The 17,601-nt window shown below is 36.3% G+C and overlaps 1 protein-coding gene across 2 annotated transcripts in view; it reads left to right on the forward strand.

The window, feature by feature from the left end:
* Positions 1–14,740, forward strand: part of LOC126278386 (flap endonuclease 1) — a 77,210-nt gene extending 62,470 nt beyond the window's left edge. For both annotated transcript variants that reach the window (XM_049978478.1, XM_049978479.1), the window contains exon 8: positions 13,943–14,740. In XM_049978478.1, the coding sequence (XP_049834435.1) occupies positions 13,943–14,011 (69 nt within the window). In that variant the 3' untranslated portion in view covers positions 14,012–14,740. The remainder of the gene's footprint in view (positions 1–13,942) is intronic.
* The last annotated feature ends 2,861 nt before the right edge of the window (positions 14,741–17,601 follow it).

A 17,601-nucleotide genomic window follows, 5' to 3' on the forward strand; every position in this document is an offset into this window, starting at 1 on the left:
ACAGTTACGTATAACCTAACATTCACCACACTCAAACTCATAGTGACTTCTGTTTTTCATTACAGACTATTCCAATTTTGTATGAGGGGTTAATTAACATCAAAATATCACAGTTGCAGTTAACAAAAAGATAGGAAGCTTATCATGAAGCAGGCAAACATTGGTGTATGTATATATTCCATTGGTGTCCACTGCTGTACTCATTTTGGCAATCTTGTATCATCCATTCTTTCTCGGTGCCAATACCAAAGTAGTCTTTGTGATTCAATTGCCTGTATTATGGTATTTTCAACTTCCATTTTCCTCTTTTTTCCTTATTTCTTCTGTGATCTGACTTTACAGAACTACAGACATTGGTATAAGATGCAGCCATTTCTGCCTGACAGTTCCTTTAAAATCATGTGAGAAAGATTGTTTGTACACACCACAATTCACTGTACAGTTACGTTATTTTCATGCATTTAGTCACTCTTATGATTCATCCTATTTTCCTTCACCCTGACCAAAATTTCTCAAGGATTTTTGCTCCTCATTTGTGGCTTTTCTTTTCATAGTCATATACACAAGACCCATTATATTCTTGTAAAGGTAAGAACATATACGTCTACATCTACATGGATACTCTGCAAGTAACATTGAAGTGCCTGGCAGAGGGTTCATCGAACAACGTTCACAATAATTCTGTTTTTCAGATCTCGTACAGCACGCGGAAAACACAAATACCTATATCTTTCCATGAGCTCTGATTTCCCTTATATTACCATCATGATCGTTTCTCCCTATATAGGTCAGTATCAACAAAATGTTTGGAAGAGAAACACATCCAATGCTTTAATTTACAGTTGACTGATGCTTTGTGTGAAGGATATTGTTTAAGATGAAGCAGCTAATTATTATACACAGTGTATTAATCAGATATAAGAAGGGAATACTATAGTGAAATACAGGAAACTATTAACAATAAAACATCAAAAGAATTTATCACAAAATTAAAATTGATTGTAGAAGAATTAGCTCTGATAACTCACAGAAACATAAATGAAGAATGCGACCAGATGATGAATAGAAGACACAAGAGTTGATAAATTATCTACCTCAGAAGTTAGAAGAATCAACTTTGGAACAAAAATAATAACAGTTAATTCATAAAATTTTAAGATAAACAATGCATAAACATCTCACAATCATCCTTGATAAGATAAAAGAGAATTTTCAGAAAAAACAACAGGGAAATTTTTACAAAAATTTTAGCAGGTATCTTCAACATATAAACTCTTAACATCTATACTGAGAGAGAATTTGCAAAAGTTAGTCCCTAGTAAACAACAAAACGCAGAGATCCCCGTGTATGTTTTCAGCAATCTTCACATTGTGTTGTCATAGGAACATTCAAAGTAAGCACTGACATACCTGCTGTAACCACCCATGATAATAAACTCTCCAACCATTAAGGGGGTAGAAATCACAATAACTGGACTTACGAATTACAAGGCAGGCAGTGAAGACATAGTCTGTGCAGAAATCTGGAAAACGCTCGAAAATCTGATTATGAATCTCCACTAACATCTAATTCAGATGTAGATTTTCAAATACCCCATCCAATATTTTAAAAAGGAGATCAATTGCAATAGGGACAAGAAACAGTCTGGCACTGGAACTTTATGGGTTCCAAGAAGAATTTTGCACATACAGAAGCTCTCCAGACCAAATTCTCAGCCTGAAACTAATAACAGATGTTCATAGTACAAAAATAAACAGTTCCTTGCATCATTCATGTATTTTAAAGAAGCATATGATAATATCCATAGACTCACTTTTAAGAATTCTCAGAGCAAACAATGTTCATCCAAAATTAATAAAAGCTTTGAACTAACTTTAACCAGCCAAATAAAGTTCAGGGGAGAAAGATCCAAGTCTTTTACAATAAGGGCTGGCCTCAAAAAGGTGATGGATAATCCTCACTCCATTTCATTGTAGAAAAGCAAACGCTGCTAAATAGGAGCAAAACCGCCAACAAGAACAAACTGCTTGAGGTTTACAGGCACTTTAAGCTTTGGTTTAGAGGTATTTTTTGCTAAGATTATCAGTCTACAAAAATCACATTGAAATCAAAGTACCATTTGAGACACTGATATTATGCTTGTGAGACTCCTTGAGTAAGTAAAATCTGCATAAGTGATCAGAAAATGAACTCAATGCTGCAATTTTAAATACAATGCAGAAGTCACTACACACAATCGAAGCAAGGAGGCAATATGGATAAGTAGAGTCAAGAAAACGAAATGTCGGACAAGTGCGAGTAGTACCTGGTACTCTGAGGACGCTGTACAAATTTAATTATGTAAATAATTATTATTATTTTTTGTGGCTCAGTGGCCTGGTGCAACTCTTTCTATTGGATGACACTTCAGCAACTTGTGTGTCCGTAACCTACTGCAGTTATCCAACCAGGGAAAGGGAACAGTTTAACATGGAATCTAAATTGTGCATTGTTTCTGGCAACTCTTCACATTGTTGAGACCTGATGGCCAGGTTAAGACCTTTGTTTCCCGACACACACTTAATGCTAGCCCACCAGGACTGACATGTACTTAGATAGTTCATTGATAGGTTTTGATGAGTGAGTTCACAAATGTCAAAATATTTTATAGATACAGCCATTTCCTTTGATTGCATTGACTTAAAGCTTGAGTTATTTAAATTGCCAAAGGAATGTCAACCTCATATCATTTTGCATAAATTTCAATGACACCTCTACCTGTTCCTGAGAAGGGGAATCTTGACAGACAGACAACAGAGATTCTATAAAGGTTCCATTTTTACCGATTGAGATATGGACCCTAAAATGGCCAGTTAGTGTTCAACATGTAATTGAAAATGCTTCCCAGTAGATATTAAGATCAAAATTTACAGGATGTCCCAGTAGAAATGGTCAGTATTCAGCTGCCTGAGAGCAATGATCGTTCAAAGCAAAAAAGTCTCATAAACATGGGCTCTAAAATGCATATCTTAAGAGCTGAAAGTACTTCTTGATTTTCGGTACTGCGAAACAAAATCTTCTACTTCAAGATCTTCATTTTTTCCATATCATATGGGCCAAAACACAAACACATTTCCTGTAAACGTGGACTCTGTATAGTGCATACCTTAATAACTATGACCACTTTTTCATCTTCACTACTTTGAAACACATCTCTTATGTTGAATAAGTGCTCATAGCTCTTAAGATATGCATTTAAAGCCCATGTTTAGCAGACATTTTTTGCTTCATTTATTGTTTCTGTAATCTGTGAATATTGACCTTTCCTCCTGGAACTTGTGTTATAATATAAAAATAGGTGTTTTGCCCTTAAAGAGCGCAGTTGGACTAAATTCCTTTTGCTGCCTTTCTTGCTGCCCAAACTTCCCTCATTCTCTCGCTTTGTTTCTGTTACCAGTCCTCTGTCCATGCAGCTGTGATCTTGTTTGCGTTCTTTGGTTCATTTTACACGTGCTCATTTGTCATGGTGAATCTCATGTAGTTTACTTTTCTTAATGATGTTTCTGAATGTTACTCTGTCATTTATTGTGTCTGGTATGATGTTGAGTTGGTTCAGGTCATTTTATACCTGTGCCACCCATTTGTTGTTTCTAGTGGTTACCGAGTCAAAGATCTATTTGGTTAGTCTGTGTGATGGCATTCGGTATAGGTGTCCATAGAATTGTAGTCTCTGTTCTCTAATCTTTTTTGTGATTGTCTCCATATGTTTGTATAGTTCCTCTGTAGGTTTCTTGTTCCATATTTCATTGTTGTTAGTTGCATCAAATATTTTCCTAAGTGTTTTCCGTTCTATTTTCTCTAGTTGTCTGTCACGTGTATGCCCTAGGATTAGTGTGGTGTCTGCTGCATACAGTGCTTTGGGGAACATCACAGTGTTGTTGTGGCATAATTTGGCTTTTTGTGAGATACATTTCTTGTTGTAATGATTCCACACTACTTTGTATGCCTTTTCCAGTTTAGTTTTTCTTTCTTCATTTGAGTCTGTGTTATGTCCGCTCATTTGTAGTGTTTCACCAAGGTATTTGAAGTTTGCCGTTTTGTAAATCATGCCGTGCTTTGTGTTCAGAGATGAGAGTTTCTTTGTGCTCATAAACTGTGTCTTTTCGTAAGAGATCTATAGTCCAGTTTTGGAAGCAATGTCGTGTAATTTTTCAGTAGCTTCTTTTGTTTCGTTTATACCTTTCGTGACAATCACCAAATTGTCTGCAAAAGTCAGGCATTTAATCTGTAAGTTTCCTAAGGTTATCCACTTGTGATATTTCCCATTCTTTTATTAATTTATCTAACACTAGATTGTAAAGGAGTGGTGAGAGGCCATCGCCTTTTGGACACCTGTGTGAATTTCAAAGGGCTCTGATAGTACCGCACAGAACTTTACGTTGGAGGTTGTGTTGGTCAAGGTTTGCTCTAGGATAGTCCGTGTTTTGTTGTCTACTTTGTATTCTGCTAGAATTTTGAAGGAGTTGTCCGGCGATAGTCGTATGCGTTTTTGAAGTTGACAAAGGTAATGATCAGGTTCTGTTTGTGTTGTAAAATCATTTTCAGGTTCCAAATTTGTTCCGCACAAGACCGCCCTTTACGGAAGCCTGCTTGGTTTTCCCCAACCAAGTGATTGGTCCGGCATTCCAATCTGTTTAGTAAAACTTTAGAGAGGATCTTGTATATGACTGGTAGAAGGGATATTCCTGTGTAGTTGTTCGGGTCAGTTTGTGAATCAGGGCAATTTTTCAGTTAGGAATTTTCATTGTTTCCCAGATATCTTCCAAGATCCTGTGGATGTTTTGGGTGAGTTCTGGGTCTTCCCAAATTTCCGCGATGATGCCGTCTCCTCATGGTACTCTATGATTCTTGAGTAATTTGATCATTTCTTTAACTACTTCTAGAGTTGGAGGTTCACTATCTGGATTGTACGTGCTTGTTTACGTCATCAGTTCTTTCGTAGGGAGGTCCATGTTGAGGAGTTTTTCAAAGTACTTTGCCAGAATGTCACAATTGGTTTTGGTATTGATTTCTAGGGTTCCATCCGGTATTCTGAAGCACAAGTTGGATGGTTGATATCCACTCATATTTTCTGTGAACGTTCTGTAGAAGTTTTTTGTATTGTTTTTCGTGAAGTCCGATTCAATCTCTGTCAGTTGCAGTCGACTTCGCTGATCTAGTTGCAGATGCAGGCAGCAGAGGACTCTGGGGATACCAGTGCCTGTTGTAATCACAAAAAATCCACGTTCTTCATTTTTCTCTCCCCTTTATCTCAATAAATAAAAATGCTTGATACATTCTTCATGTATTAGTCACTCATACAATAGAACACATTGCTATCACAGTACGTCGTCCAGCTACATACTCGAAAGTCTGACTGTCTCCCTTAAAACAAAAAACAACTGTACTAAAAACTGAATGATAAAATGTATTCTTTTGTCTGCGCCTTATCACGCATTCATAATTAATGTCTTTGTTAATGCATCTGTTCGATCGGTGTTTCATTTTTGCTTTATTCTTAAATAAATCTTAAGTTAGCAGCATCCAAGGGGGTCTTTCCTAGTACCTGTACAATTGCCCCCACACTGTACGTTGACATGTTATGGAGATATATTACACTTAAAATTATGTACACTATCTACAATTATCTAGTAATTGGTCTCGTCTGGTTTTCTCATAGGCTAATCTGTACGTCCCCGGATGTGGTATTTTGGAAATTACATATGGCCCTGAATAGAGTAATTGCCACTTCTTATTTAGTTTGCCAATTTTTGTTGATTTAGAGTTTTCTAGTTTAACTATGGCTTGTTTGATTTTGTCTTGTAGTGTCATTTCTGTAGTGGGTACCTTTGATATGGGTGACACCCAATCATTTATTTGTTTTGTCCGGAACATCAGTTCATAAGGTGTGAAACCTGTTGAAGAATGTGGAAGGTTATTGACAACTTGCATGAAAGGAGCTATGTATTGTACCCATCAGGTGTGTTTGTGAGGTGTGTAGGTCCTAATAAACTGGTTAAATTCTTTAAAGACTAGTTTTACTGAGCTTGCTTCTGGGTGAAATAAGCTTACTGATATGTGCTTTATATCCTGTGAGATCATAAATTGTTTCCACTTTTGCCTAATGAAATATGAAGCGTTATCAGTTAGTAATGTCTTTGGTTTAGCTACTCTTCTCAGTCTCCCTCAATTCTTCTTCTGATATTTGTGGCTGTTGCATTTTTAATGGCATACATTTCGACATGTTTCGAGAAAATGTTGTGCAGTTGGATATGGACCAGCGATGTCCAGGGATACTATATCTAGAGGTTTTTTTTGTGAGTATTGGTTGTAGCTAGGTTTATTTTGACACATTGGACTGTTTTGACCCTTGACACATTGCACACTTTCTTATTACCTGTAGGATTTGCCTTCTCAAATGTGGAAAATAAATTAACAATTTTTTCAATACATTTGCTCACTCCGAAGTGTCCCCATACTTCATGTGTGTGTATTATAAATTTGGCGATATAATCTTCAGGACTTCAGGAAAACACACACACACACACACACACACACACACACACACACACACACACACACACACACACACACACACCATTGATTAGATTTTCCTACTAAACAAAACACCATTGTAATCCTGATACCATTTATTTACCTTTCCACCTTCATCTTGCTTAAGGACTTGCATACTTTACTCCATCTGTGATCTTGCTGTTGTATAATTTTTCATCTGTTGTGTTGCACCTTGCATTAATAATGTTCTGATTTCTGCATCTTGCTCTGTTAATTCACTAAATTCCTCTGAACCTAGCGGTAGCTTAGACAAGGCTTCTGCAGTCACATTCTGACTTCCTTTAGTATAAATGATCTCACAATTGAATTCTTATAATTAGACACCACCTAGCTAATCTACGGAGCAGTAGTGTACATGTTAAAAGAAATGACAGTGACTGGTGGTCACAGTAAACTTTGGTATTCTTGCCCCACAAAAAATATTCAAACTTTTTAAGTGCCCATTTTACTGCTAAACTTTCGAATTCTGACACATAGCAAGACCTTTCTGCCTCCAATAACGTGCATCTAGCAAAACTGATGACCTTGGGTACTTACTTACCTTCTTCCTCTTGCATCTGGAATAAACATGCCCCAAGCCCTTAAGATGAGATGAGGCATCTGTGCATTGACAAAAATTCTTGGACATGTCAGGGTGGCTAAGAATGTTTGCTTTTACCAATACCTGCTTAATGTTATTTAAGTCTTCTTAACACTTATCGTCCCCTAACCAAAGCCTATTTTTTCGTAACAGATTGAGCAATGCATCACTATTCATTAGTTGTTGTGGTACGAATTTACGAAAAAATGAAGCTAATCCTAAAAGGGCTTTTAATTGTTTTTTATTCTTTGGAGCTGGACAATTATTTATGGCATCAAGTTTTTTCGGATCAGGTAATATACCTTGTTGTGACACAACATGTCCTAAACATTTGACTTGCTCATTACCAAAACTAGACTTTCTAATGTTGGCTGCTACCCCGTAATCTGCAAATTGTTGAAACACCTGTTCAATGAGCCTGATTTGTTCTAACCAACTGAGTGTGGCTATTAGTAGGTCGTCTACATAGACAATGACTTTGCTAAGCAATTCTGGTTCTAAAACCTTGTCCAATGCAGATATAAACACTCCTGTACTAATGTTCAGTCCAAAAGGTAGAACATAGAATTCGTAACTTCTGCCACCTCAAACAAAATGCAGTATATTTCAAACTTTCTTCGTAGAGCTTTATTTGCCAGTAGGGCATTTTGAGATCGAGTATACTGAAATATTTTGTATTGTAAAACTTTAGAAGCTGTTCTTCCAGACTGTCTGGTCTTATGTGTACTGGTTCTATAATCTTACTGATACCTCTAGCATCGAGAAATAATCTTACAGAACCACCAGGTTTGCTTAATGGTTATATTGGACTGCAATAGGGTGAAAATGAAGGTTTTATAATTCCCCATTTAATCATACGATTTGTCTCTTCCATTATTGCTTCTCGTTTCAGTCATGGAATAGGATATGACATTACACAAAATGTCTTACGTGGATAGACTTCAAATTTATATTCATAGTTTTTGATTATTCCTGGCTCCTTACTGAAAGCATTGGCATACTTAAATGACAAGTTAGAAAGTTCGTGTCGTTGCATATAATTTAGTACCTGTGATTCACGTAGTTTCTGATCTACCATTTCGTAACTAACCTCAGTGTTCACTTCTTGTTCAGTATCAAATTTGTTTGTGAAATATGCAGATGGAAGTGAATATTGTACTAAGACATTTTACTCTGGTTTGTTTTTCTTACTTTCATCAGGACTTTTGACTAAATCAATAGAAAAGATCTGATCCTTTACATAAAACTGGCATTTACCATTACCTATATCAGCCTGTGTTTTGTACGTTCTAAGTGTGTCCATGACAATAAGACAAATAACAGTAAGTTTGTCAATTATAAGAAAGTTGCATTTCACTGTAAAATGTTCAGTTTGTACTGGAATAAGTGCTTGGTGCTTAACCAATTTAGTATTATTGCCTGTAGCAGTTTGAACCTTGCAATTTTGTACAGGAAATGTTGGGAACTTGCCTCTCTCCTTCAATCCACACAAAAAAAAGGGCGTTTGACATTAGATTGGTAGTTGGACCTGTATCTAAAATTAGCTGTGTGTCAATGGTAAATATTTTCACCTTAATGATTGCTTGTACTTGTTCTTCCTTGATCTTATCTTCTATATCTAACACATGCTAATACAAATCATCCTTGATGTCACCCTCATTTATGAAATCTTATGAAACATGTTTTTAATTCTGCCTTGGCCCCACTTCCTGAGAGGTCAATAGCCTGGGACTTTACTATGACCAGTTGGTGTTTTCCGACGGCGTAGTGTGATTTAGTTCGTTACCTGAAGAAATTTCGGTGAGTTGCGCTGTGTGTGTACTTCACCAGTTTGTGTCATTAGCCACTGTGCAGTTATTTTGCTGCCCAAAAGTCAACTGCGGTACTGCGTAAGGCATGGCATTGTTGCCGCGCGTCAGCCATTGCTGCAGCTGACTGTTTCTGTTTATGATCGGCATAGGGCCTTGCAATGGTGAATTGTAATTCGCTCGCGCATTGAAGTTACCCATGTTGTTTTGGAATTTTCTTTTAAATCGTTTGTTTTTTCAGTACTCTTTACCCTACTCATTACCTCTAGGCATGTAATTCTGTTGTTGTGTGTACCAACCTTGCTGTGTGTTTAAATCACGTTTTACTGACTGATTTACGTGATCATGTTGTTGTCTGAAGTTCTGTTGCCTATGGGGTACAGGTCTTTCCTCATGGATTAAGTCGATAGAATCTAGCACTGACAGAAAATATTCGGTGTTGTTGTCAGGCATTGACTAATTTTTCTGTAATGTGTGATGGTAAACGACTTTTCAAAATTTCTAACATGTCTACCTGCAGTATTTGGTTCCCTCAGTAGCACGTCTTGTTCAGGTATTTTTCAAAGTATCCACAAAGACTACCGTATTTGCCATTGAATGGTGCAGGGTAGAAAACCTCATGTCTGAGTCTTTCTTGCACTGCCTCAGACCAGTATTTGTTGAGAAAAGCTTATTCAAATTGGGTATAAGTGCTGCAAGATTCGGCCATTTCGGTTGCCTATAAGAGCACATCACCTTGCGAATATCTCACAACAAAACTTATTTTCTGTGCTTCCGTCCAGTTGCATGGAAATACATGACGAAAAGCACTGATAAATACTACGGGATTCATTCTTTTACTTTCAGTAGTGACTGTAGGAAACTGTCAATGTCTCAGCAAACCTTCGTCTGCAAAAATAGTTGATAAACACATGGCATTTTCGTTCGTATTTATGTTATTATTGTAGTAACCTGTAATTCTGGCTGGTAATTGTTCAGGTATTGGAGTTGTGGGTATGTTTACATTTTGTAATCTACAACTGTCACTGGTACCTGCTGTGGGACTCGTGACAATTTGTGAATGGATACCAACAGGTTGTGGTATGTGCACTGTGGCCTGTGTATTATTTACATGCATAGTTTGAGATCCAGCATTATTTTCTTCTAAAAGATTGCCGATTTCAAATTCCCCCCCCCCCCCCTGGATTGCCTTCTCTACTACATCTGTGTAGAACTTACAATCGGTTAGTAGCTTCTCTGCAATGGTGTTACCCTTATCTAGCGTACCTGCTTCAGCTTCACTAATCGTATCACTCAGATTTTCATTAATCTTCTCTCTCTCTCCTTCTTTGCACATACTGAGTCAACTTCTAATGTTGCTATCCTTAAAGTGAGCTGCTCTACAGCTAGAGGTACACCTTCATAGTCATTATTTAGTTTGTTAATGACAGTGGTTACCTTTTTTACTGTCCAAACCAACTGGTTTTGTGTGGCTTCAATGTGTGTGTTTGCGTCTGTGATTTTCTTTATCTGTTAATCTACTAGATTGTGATGGTCATTAAAAGAATCTACCTTCTGTTTTGACTCTGTAATGTTACCGTTAACTTCTGAAAGTACTCCATGCTTTACCTGTGTTTTCATATCGTTCAATTTTTCGTCTATTTCAGTGCTAAAGTTTTTGGTTAAGTCATCGAATTTCTGTGAGACCGTGTCTTGCAAATCCTTGAATACTTGGTTTTGTTCTTGCTTCATTGTATTTAGATCTTGTGTAACAGTGTTTTGCTGCTGTTTTACCTTGTTCAATACTTATGTCAAATTACCAATTTTGGTATTCATATCGTGTTTCATATAACTGATATTGGTGTTTATCTTGTGTTTCGTATCATCAAATTTCGCATTCATTTTAGATAGCAATTGCCATAGCAGTGCGTTAGTTGTACTACTGTGGTTGCTGTCCACTGTGCTTTCCAAGTTAATGTTTGTGTTGCGAACGAGTGATATTTGTAACTTGTCAAGATTCATATTTTGGTCGCTCTCTAGTATTTCATTCAAGAGCGGTATGTCGTTTTGGGAGATGTGTGACATTGTCTTGTCAGTTGTAAACAGTGTGTTGTCAAGGTCGTTCTGCTGTGGAGTGTCGCTATCATTTGTCACTCCTGCGACACTCATCTCTGATCTACTTAAACCTTCTGCAGTAGGCATGCATGGCGCCTGAACTTCAGTTGTTTGATCTTGCAATTCTACACCATTTTGGCTGATTACGTTTTTACTGTTGTTATCAACAATAGTCATATTTTTTCAGCCATTTTATATTAATTTGTAAGGAATAAAAATTTCACAAAATGTTAAAATTTTGCTACATTAATTATTACACTTGATAAATGCAAATTATGAAATGGCTTGTTTTTTTATTTTTTTTTTCATCTGTTATTATGTTCAAACTATTGTGTCACAATTCTTTGTTTTAGTAACAATGTGTATCACACTGAAAATTTCCTGTAAAGTTTTTGCAAGAGGTGCTACCAAGCGTAACCATGCAAGCAACTTGTGTAGCCGTCCTACCTTTGCTGCACCGAATAAAACAACTTACTATGGAAAATTTTAAATGACCTGCGTCCAATTCTTATTCCTTTCCAAATATTTCTCCTCAATTTTTGCACTTTTGTAATACTTGCTCCCATTGTGATTCATGGAAACAGAAACTACAGACAATTAATTTTTATTGTTTATAACAATGTCACAGAAATTTCTGACTATGACAATAGTTAACAACTCTATTAACAACAGGTGCCCAAAAGCTTTTTCCTCTTCCTTTTATCTCAGTAAATAAAAATGCTTGATATGTTCTTTAACCTTGAATTATTCACTCCTACAATAGAATACATCACTATCACAGTACGTCGTCCTGCTTCATACTCGTAAGTCTGACTGTCTCTCTTAAAACAGAAAACAACAGTACAAATAATTGAATGATAAAATGTTTTCTTTTGTCTGCGCCTAATCGCGCATTCATAATTAATGTCTATGCCAATGTGTCCATTCAATTGGTGTCTTGTTTTTGCTTTGTTCTTAAATAAATATTAAGTTAGTGGCATCATCAGGGGTCTTTCATCATGTTCCTGTACACCCCCTCTTTCTTAATTGCATCTATTGTCCACATTAGTCTCTTATGAAGATTTGAGAGGAGTGAAGATTACAATAAACTTTCTAGTTTACTTAGCTTTCCATGTAGAGTTGGCTCCAGTTCTTTTTGTCTAGGGGTCTGATTCTTATAGCTGAAAATGTCATTTTAGGTCCTCACCATTGGATTGATCTAAATAAATTTTAAGATTGTTGTTGCAGAATTTTTGTTTTTAGGTAATTATATTTTCTCACATTTTAGTGTGTCCTACAGTTTTAAAATTTTTACATTAACAAAGCCGAAATTACATTATTCACACAAAATACAAAAATATGTCCGATCACATCAGAAGCATGCTTACGACTCCCACACTTTGCTGAAATAACCATATTCCAAAGGGTTTACAATTATTCTTAACAATGAATTTCTACTAGTTTGTTACATTATTAATTATGATTATTATTTCATAAATAAATCCAGAGATAAGCATAGTAACCAGTACAGTGTTGCCAGTAGTTCATAATTTCAAATGTTTCAAAAAATAATTTTAACTATACATTCAGAAATAATACTTATTGATTATAACATCGAGACTAAAACATTTTATAATGTAGTTCATTTTCACAAATTTTAGATAGAAATATAACATACTGTGTATAAAATTATATGAAAGTTTTTAGAAAAGCTACTGAGATAATATTGACCTGTCCAAAACTTGAAAAATAATACAAGTGTCAACAACTAATCTTGAGAAAAGTAATGCTAAAGGAAGACGACCTGTTACAAACACTATGTATAAAAAAAAAGAGCTGAATTGCTCCTTAAAACTGAAAAAGTTATATGAAAGTACGTCTTATGACGGCTAGAAAACAGACGTGTAATGACAACTAGCGATGAGAAATCTGCTAAAGTGGAAGGACAATGGTAGCAGTTGAACTCGAAACAGCAAATATAGAAGACAAAGATAAAATTAACACCCTTCGAAGACATACAAATTTTCAGGAATGACTACATAGAAAGGCTATAGAGGTTTCAGACAAATTGAAGTGACAATTGGAGCAAATGAAAAGTACTGGGCAGATCAATTCGACCTGTAAAAAATAATGGTTTGGGTAAAAAGTTTTGCTTAACTTGCTGTGTCAAAAGTTAACCATGAACCTTATATCTAGCCACACTTCTGGTCTTGTGTAATATTATTTGATCAGTTCTACCATCTCTATCTCTCTCTCTCTCTCTCTCTCTCTCTCTCTCTCTCTCTCTCTCTCTCAAAAGGGTGAATACAGTGCCAGAAAATCCTGTGTGGAATACATTCATTGTACAGATACTTAACAATGAGCAGTGGCTAGTCACAGAGAAATAACAGTGAAAGAATGTAGATCAGCCTATGAACTTGTTTCGTGATATGTTAGCAGAATGTAGTTTAACAATCAATATTTTCTTTCCAGTCATAATGGTTTTCAATTAAATGGCAATGACTCTGTTCTTAATAACTGTTCATGTTTTAAAAATGAGTGAATTTCTCCAATTTTATCTGTGTTTCTCATAACAATTGTTTAAATGTGGCTGTCTTACCTTTTTTAGTTTTCAATTTATATGTCAGCCTTATAATATAGTACTTTAATTGCTTCATTAGCAACTCGGACGAAATGAAATGTATGTGTGCTTGAGTCTAATGTGATCTCTCACATTCTGTGTGAGATGGTTTTTAGTTTATTCAGTACTTAGTAATGAAAACTTAAATATTGGTATTATACTAACCACCATGTAGAGCGTTGAGTGGTAGTGGAAGCGGTTGTGACATTTAGTGGTATTTTCATCCAAGTTGTTCAAAAACTGAATAATGTATTCAATTTTTACAGAGTGAAGAAAAACCAGCTAGTGCAAAGAAGGCAAAAGGAGGAGGGGGGAGAGGACGGAGGCCAAAGTAATTCCACTGTACTGTTGCCTAACATGTCCAAAATAATGTTGCTCTTAATTGAAGATGTGTCTCCGATTTGTTATCGAACTGTAAAATTTGAAATAGGACTAAAACATGCTAAATCACTGTGTCTGTGACATATATTGAAGTGATTGTTTTGATCTCATATCTTTTTGTAATGAATGGCAATCTCTTCAATCATGTTGATTTTTAATTAAATTAGACATAAAAATTATAATTGGATCTGAATTTAAAATTGTGTGTGAATGCTTTTAGATGTGTGGTTCAGATGTAGGTATTCTGATGTTGTTATAGCTACACAATAAATAACCTTTTAAGTTCACCAACACTTTCTGTAATGCAGGAGTTTATTTTGGAATGGAAAGCCTAAAGAATCCTAAAACATCAAGGCTACAATTGGGTAATATCTGAACTTTAATAACGTTTAAGAAATAAAAATAGCATTTATGAAAATTAGTTTTGCAGGAGCAGATACTGTACAAAGGATTTTGTAGCTTATAAATAAATAATTAAAAATGTTTTTAAGATTGGGGTTAGTAAGTTACTGTGATGGTGAATGAAGTGAAAATATTATGGAGGAAAGTGGGTGATTGTTGATAATACTGCTGACTGTTGTAATTTTGTATAATATATAATAATTCATTTTAAGCAATGATTCAGTTGACAGACCATTACTCGTCTTTAAAAAAAGTATGAGTAAATGCGCATGAACAGTGTGTGCTGCTAGTTTGTCTTTTTGAACACATGCCTTTATTTCAAGAGCAGAAAGTTCATCCCTATTCACATTGCCTTTAATCCCACTGCAGCATTATATTTTTTTATGCCTTTGTGGGCTTCAACACTTCACATAAATCAAATATTAATCTTAAGTTTCTCTTAAAGACAACTGGTCATTTATCATATTAGTCACTGTTTATATTCCACCAATAGCCTTCTGTTATAATAGATTGGACATATTCACCTACATTTTTTAAACAAAGATATGCCAGACAACAATTTTTTTATGTTTTTCCACATACACACGATTGGTTATGGAAAAGTGCAAAACTTTTGTTCAAAGCACATATATTATACAGTCAGTCTCTCATAATTCAGTTGTGCCAGAGACACCACAATAAATTTGTCCATGTGAAAATTAGCTTTATATGTCTCCTACATTCAAATTAGATTTTTCCATGGTGTTCTCTGTCAACACCACTTACATCTTTCAGAGGAAGCATTTATTTTCACTGGAAAATGTCCCCAACTCTTGTCATTTGGAGCTTTAGTGGATTTTTCTGTTTTTCTTGGATAGTCTGTTAGGCGTTATCAGAGGGCATTGCATTCTTAGAGAGCTGCCCCATGATATAGAAGCCAAAGCATTATGCACTTAATTCTTTTGGGTGCTATGTTCAATGTATAGATTGTGGGATGGCAGACGAGAACACACTAAGTAGGGTATGCCTCACAGTGGTAGGCTGATTCAGTGCATCTGTTAGTTGCAGAGTAAGACATATCCTTTTGAAAGCAGGTATTGGAGAAAGTTTGCTACTGGGGTAATTCCACTTATGTGGACTTGAAACTGGCTCAGATAGTGTAAGCTACACACCATGTAGCCTTATCGTGTCACAGACGTCGCTTGTTTTTCGATGCGTGATTCATTTGAACACCCCTGCCCGCAGGCAATTGTCAGAGCCATATAGTCAAACAACCTAAATGTCTCCCTCCACCTGGAAATGGAACGGAATCTCCTGTCATGAAAGAAGTGAAAATGCAGTAAACAGAGTCTCACTTTAAAACAAAATCACTGCCACATCAACACAATTTGTGTTATTTTCACTTTAAGAGCTACAGGTGCCTAAAGACAAATAATTAAAAAATTGCTCCACTAACAAACAAGTGTGCCAGCTGTTAGTCACATTCCTTATTTTTCTTATTAATCAATGTACAAGGGTAATCCCAAAAATAAGGTCGCCTTTTTTTTTATAAGTACATAGACTGTTTATTTCTAGAATAGTTTACATCAGTTTACAGCTTGAAGATTTAGCTATTTTTCGACATAATCACCATTTCTGTCGATGCATTTTTGTAGATGCTGTGGCAGTTTTTGTAGGCCCATGTCATACCAACTCGCTGCCATGCTGTTCAGAAAGTTATGAACCTCTTCTTTCACCTAGGGAACAGGTGATAGTCACTGGGCACCAAGTCAGGACTATAGGGTGAGTGGGTGATTATTTTCCACTGAAACTGTTGCAGGAGAGCAAGTTTGCCGAGCAATGTGTGGGATAGTGTTGGTGTGGAGAATGTACGCCCTTCCTCAACATTCCTCTTCTCCGCTTCTGAATTGCCCATTTGAGTTTTTTCAGAGTCTCACAGTACCGGTCAGCATTAATTGTGGTCCCAGCAATTCAGCTCTGATGACGAGGTGAAAGAAGAGGCTCATAACTTTCTGAACAGCATGGCGGCGCGTTGGTATGACATGGGCCTACAAAAACTGCCACAGCATCTACAAAAATGCATCGACAGAAATGGTGATTATGTCGAAAAATAGCTAAATCTTCAAGCTGTAAACCATTGTACTTATAAAAAAAGAGGAGACCTTACTTTTGGGATTACCCTCATAAGTTACCTTCCAGTGACTTTAAGGGGTGATTCAGAGACTGTAATATTTGCAGATGACACAAGCAGAGTCATCAAGAATAAGAGCTCAATCTCATGATACCTGAACAGCAACACAACTGGTTCACAGCTAGCAGTTAAGCCTGAAGTAGTGGTTTGTTCACACCAAAACTCCACTTATTGACAACTAGAATGAAGAAGAGCTATGAATGCACTCTTTGAAAGTAGATCGTCCACTTGCAATAGTTTTAACAACAGCACAAAATTATCCAGAGCCCTTTTTCAGATGTTACAAAGTCATAACAAATTTTCCAGTTTATTTTAAGTGTTATTCAACCTGAATAGTTTGAGATATGAAGATTCAACTCAAAATTGTTAGGGTAAATTCTGTCGTAGAGAATTTTGTAGGCCTGATCACTCATGGATAATATAGTCAATTTTTATCCACTTCTATTTCAAACACTACATCTGCCACTTTTAGATTTTCGTGCTGATATTCTAGTGAAAAAAAGAAAACGAGAAATTTGTGAAGCAGAGGAACTAATATCCAAAAATTATTGCACCTAATATTGTACATCATCACCGAGCGAGGTGGCGCAGTGGTTGGCACACTGGACTCGAATTCGGGAGGACGACTGTTCAATCCCACGTCCGGCCATCTTGATTTAGGTTTTCCATGATTTCTCTACATCACTTCAGACAAATGCCGGGATGGTTCCTTTGAAAGGGCACGGCCAATTTCCTTCCCCATCCTTCCCTAATCCGAGCTTGTGCTCTGTCTCTAATGACCTCGTTGTCGACGGGACGTTGAACACTAATTTCCTCCTTCTCCTGTACATCATCATCATCTATCTGCGTCTGGTCCCAGATAGCTTTGAAACCAAAAAAGGCTGAAAGTTGTCACAATATTTTTGTCTGCTTATGGTGGTTTCATTGATAGGATACTGTGAAATTTCTGCAAACTACTTACAACAAAGTTTC

This window comes from Schistocerca gregaria, chromosome 6 (assembly GCF_023897955.1).
Source record: "Schistocerca gregaria isolate iqSchGreg1 chromosome 6, iqSchGreg1.2, whole genome shotgun sequence".
Taxonomy (NCBI): Eukaryota; Metazoa; Arthropoda; class Insecta; order Orthoptera; family Acrididae; genus Schistocerca; species Schistocerca gregaria.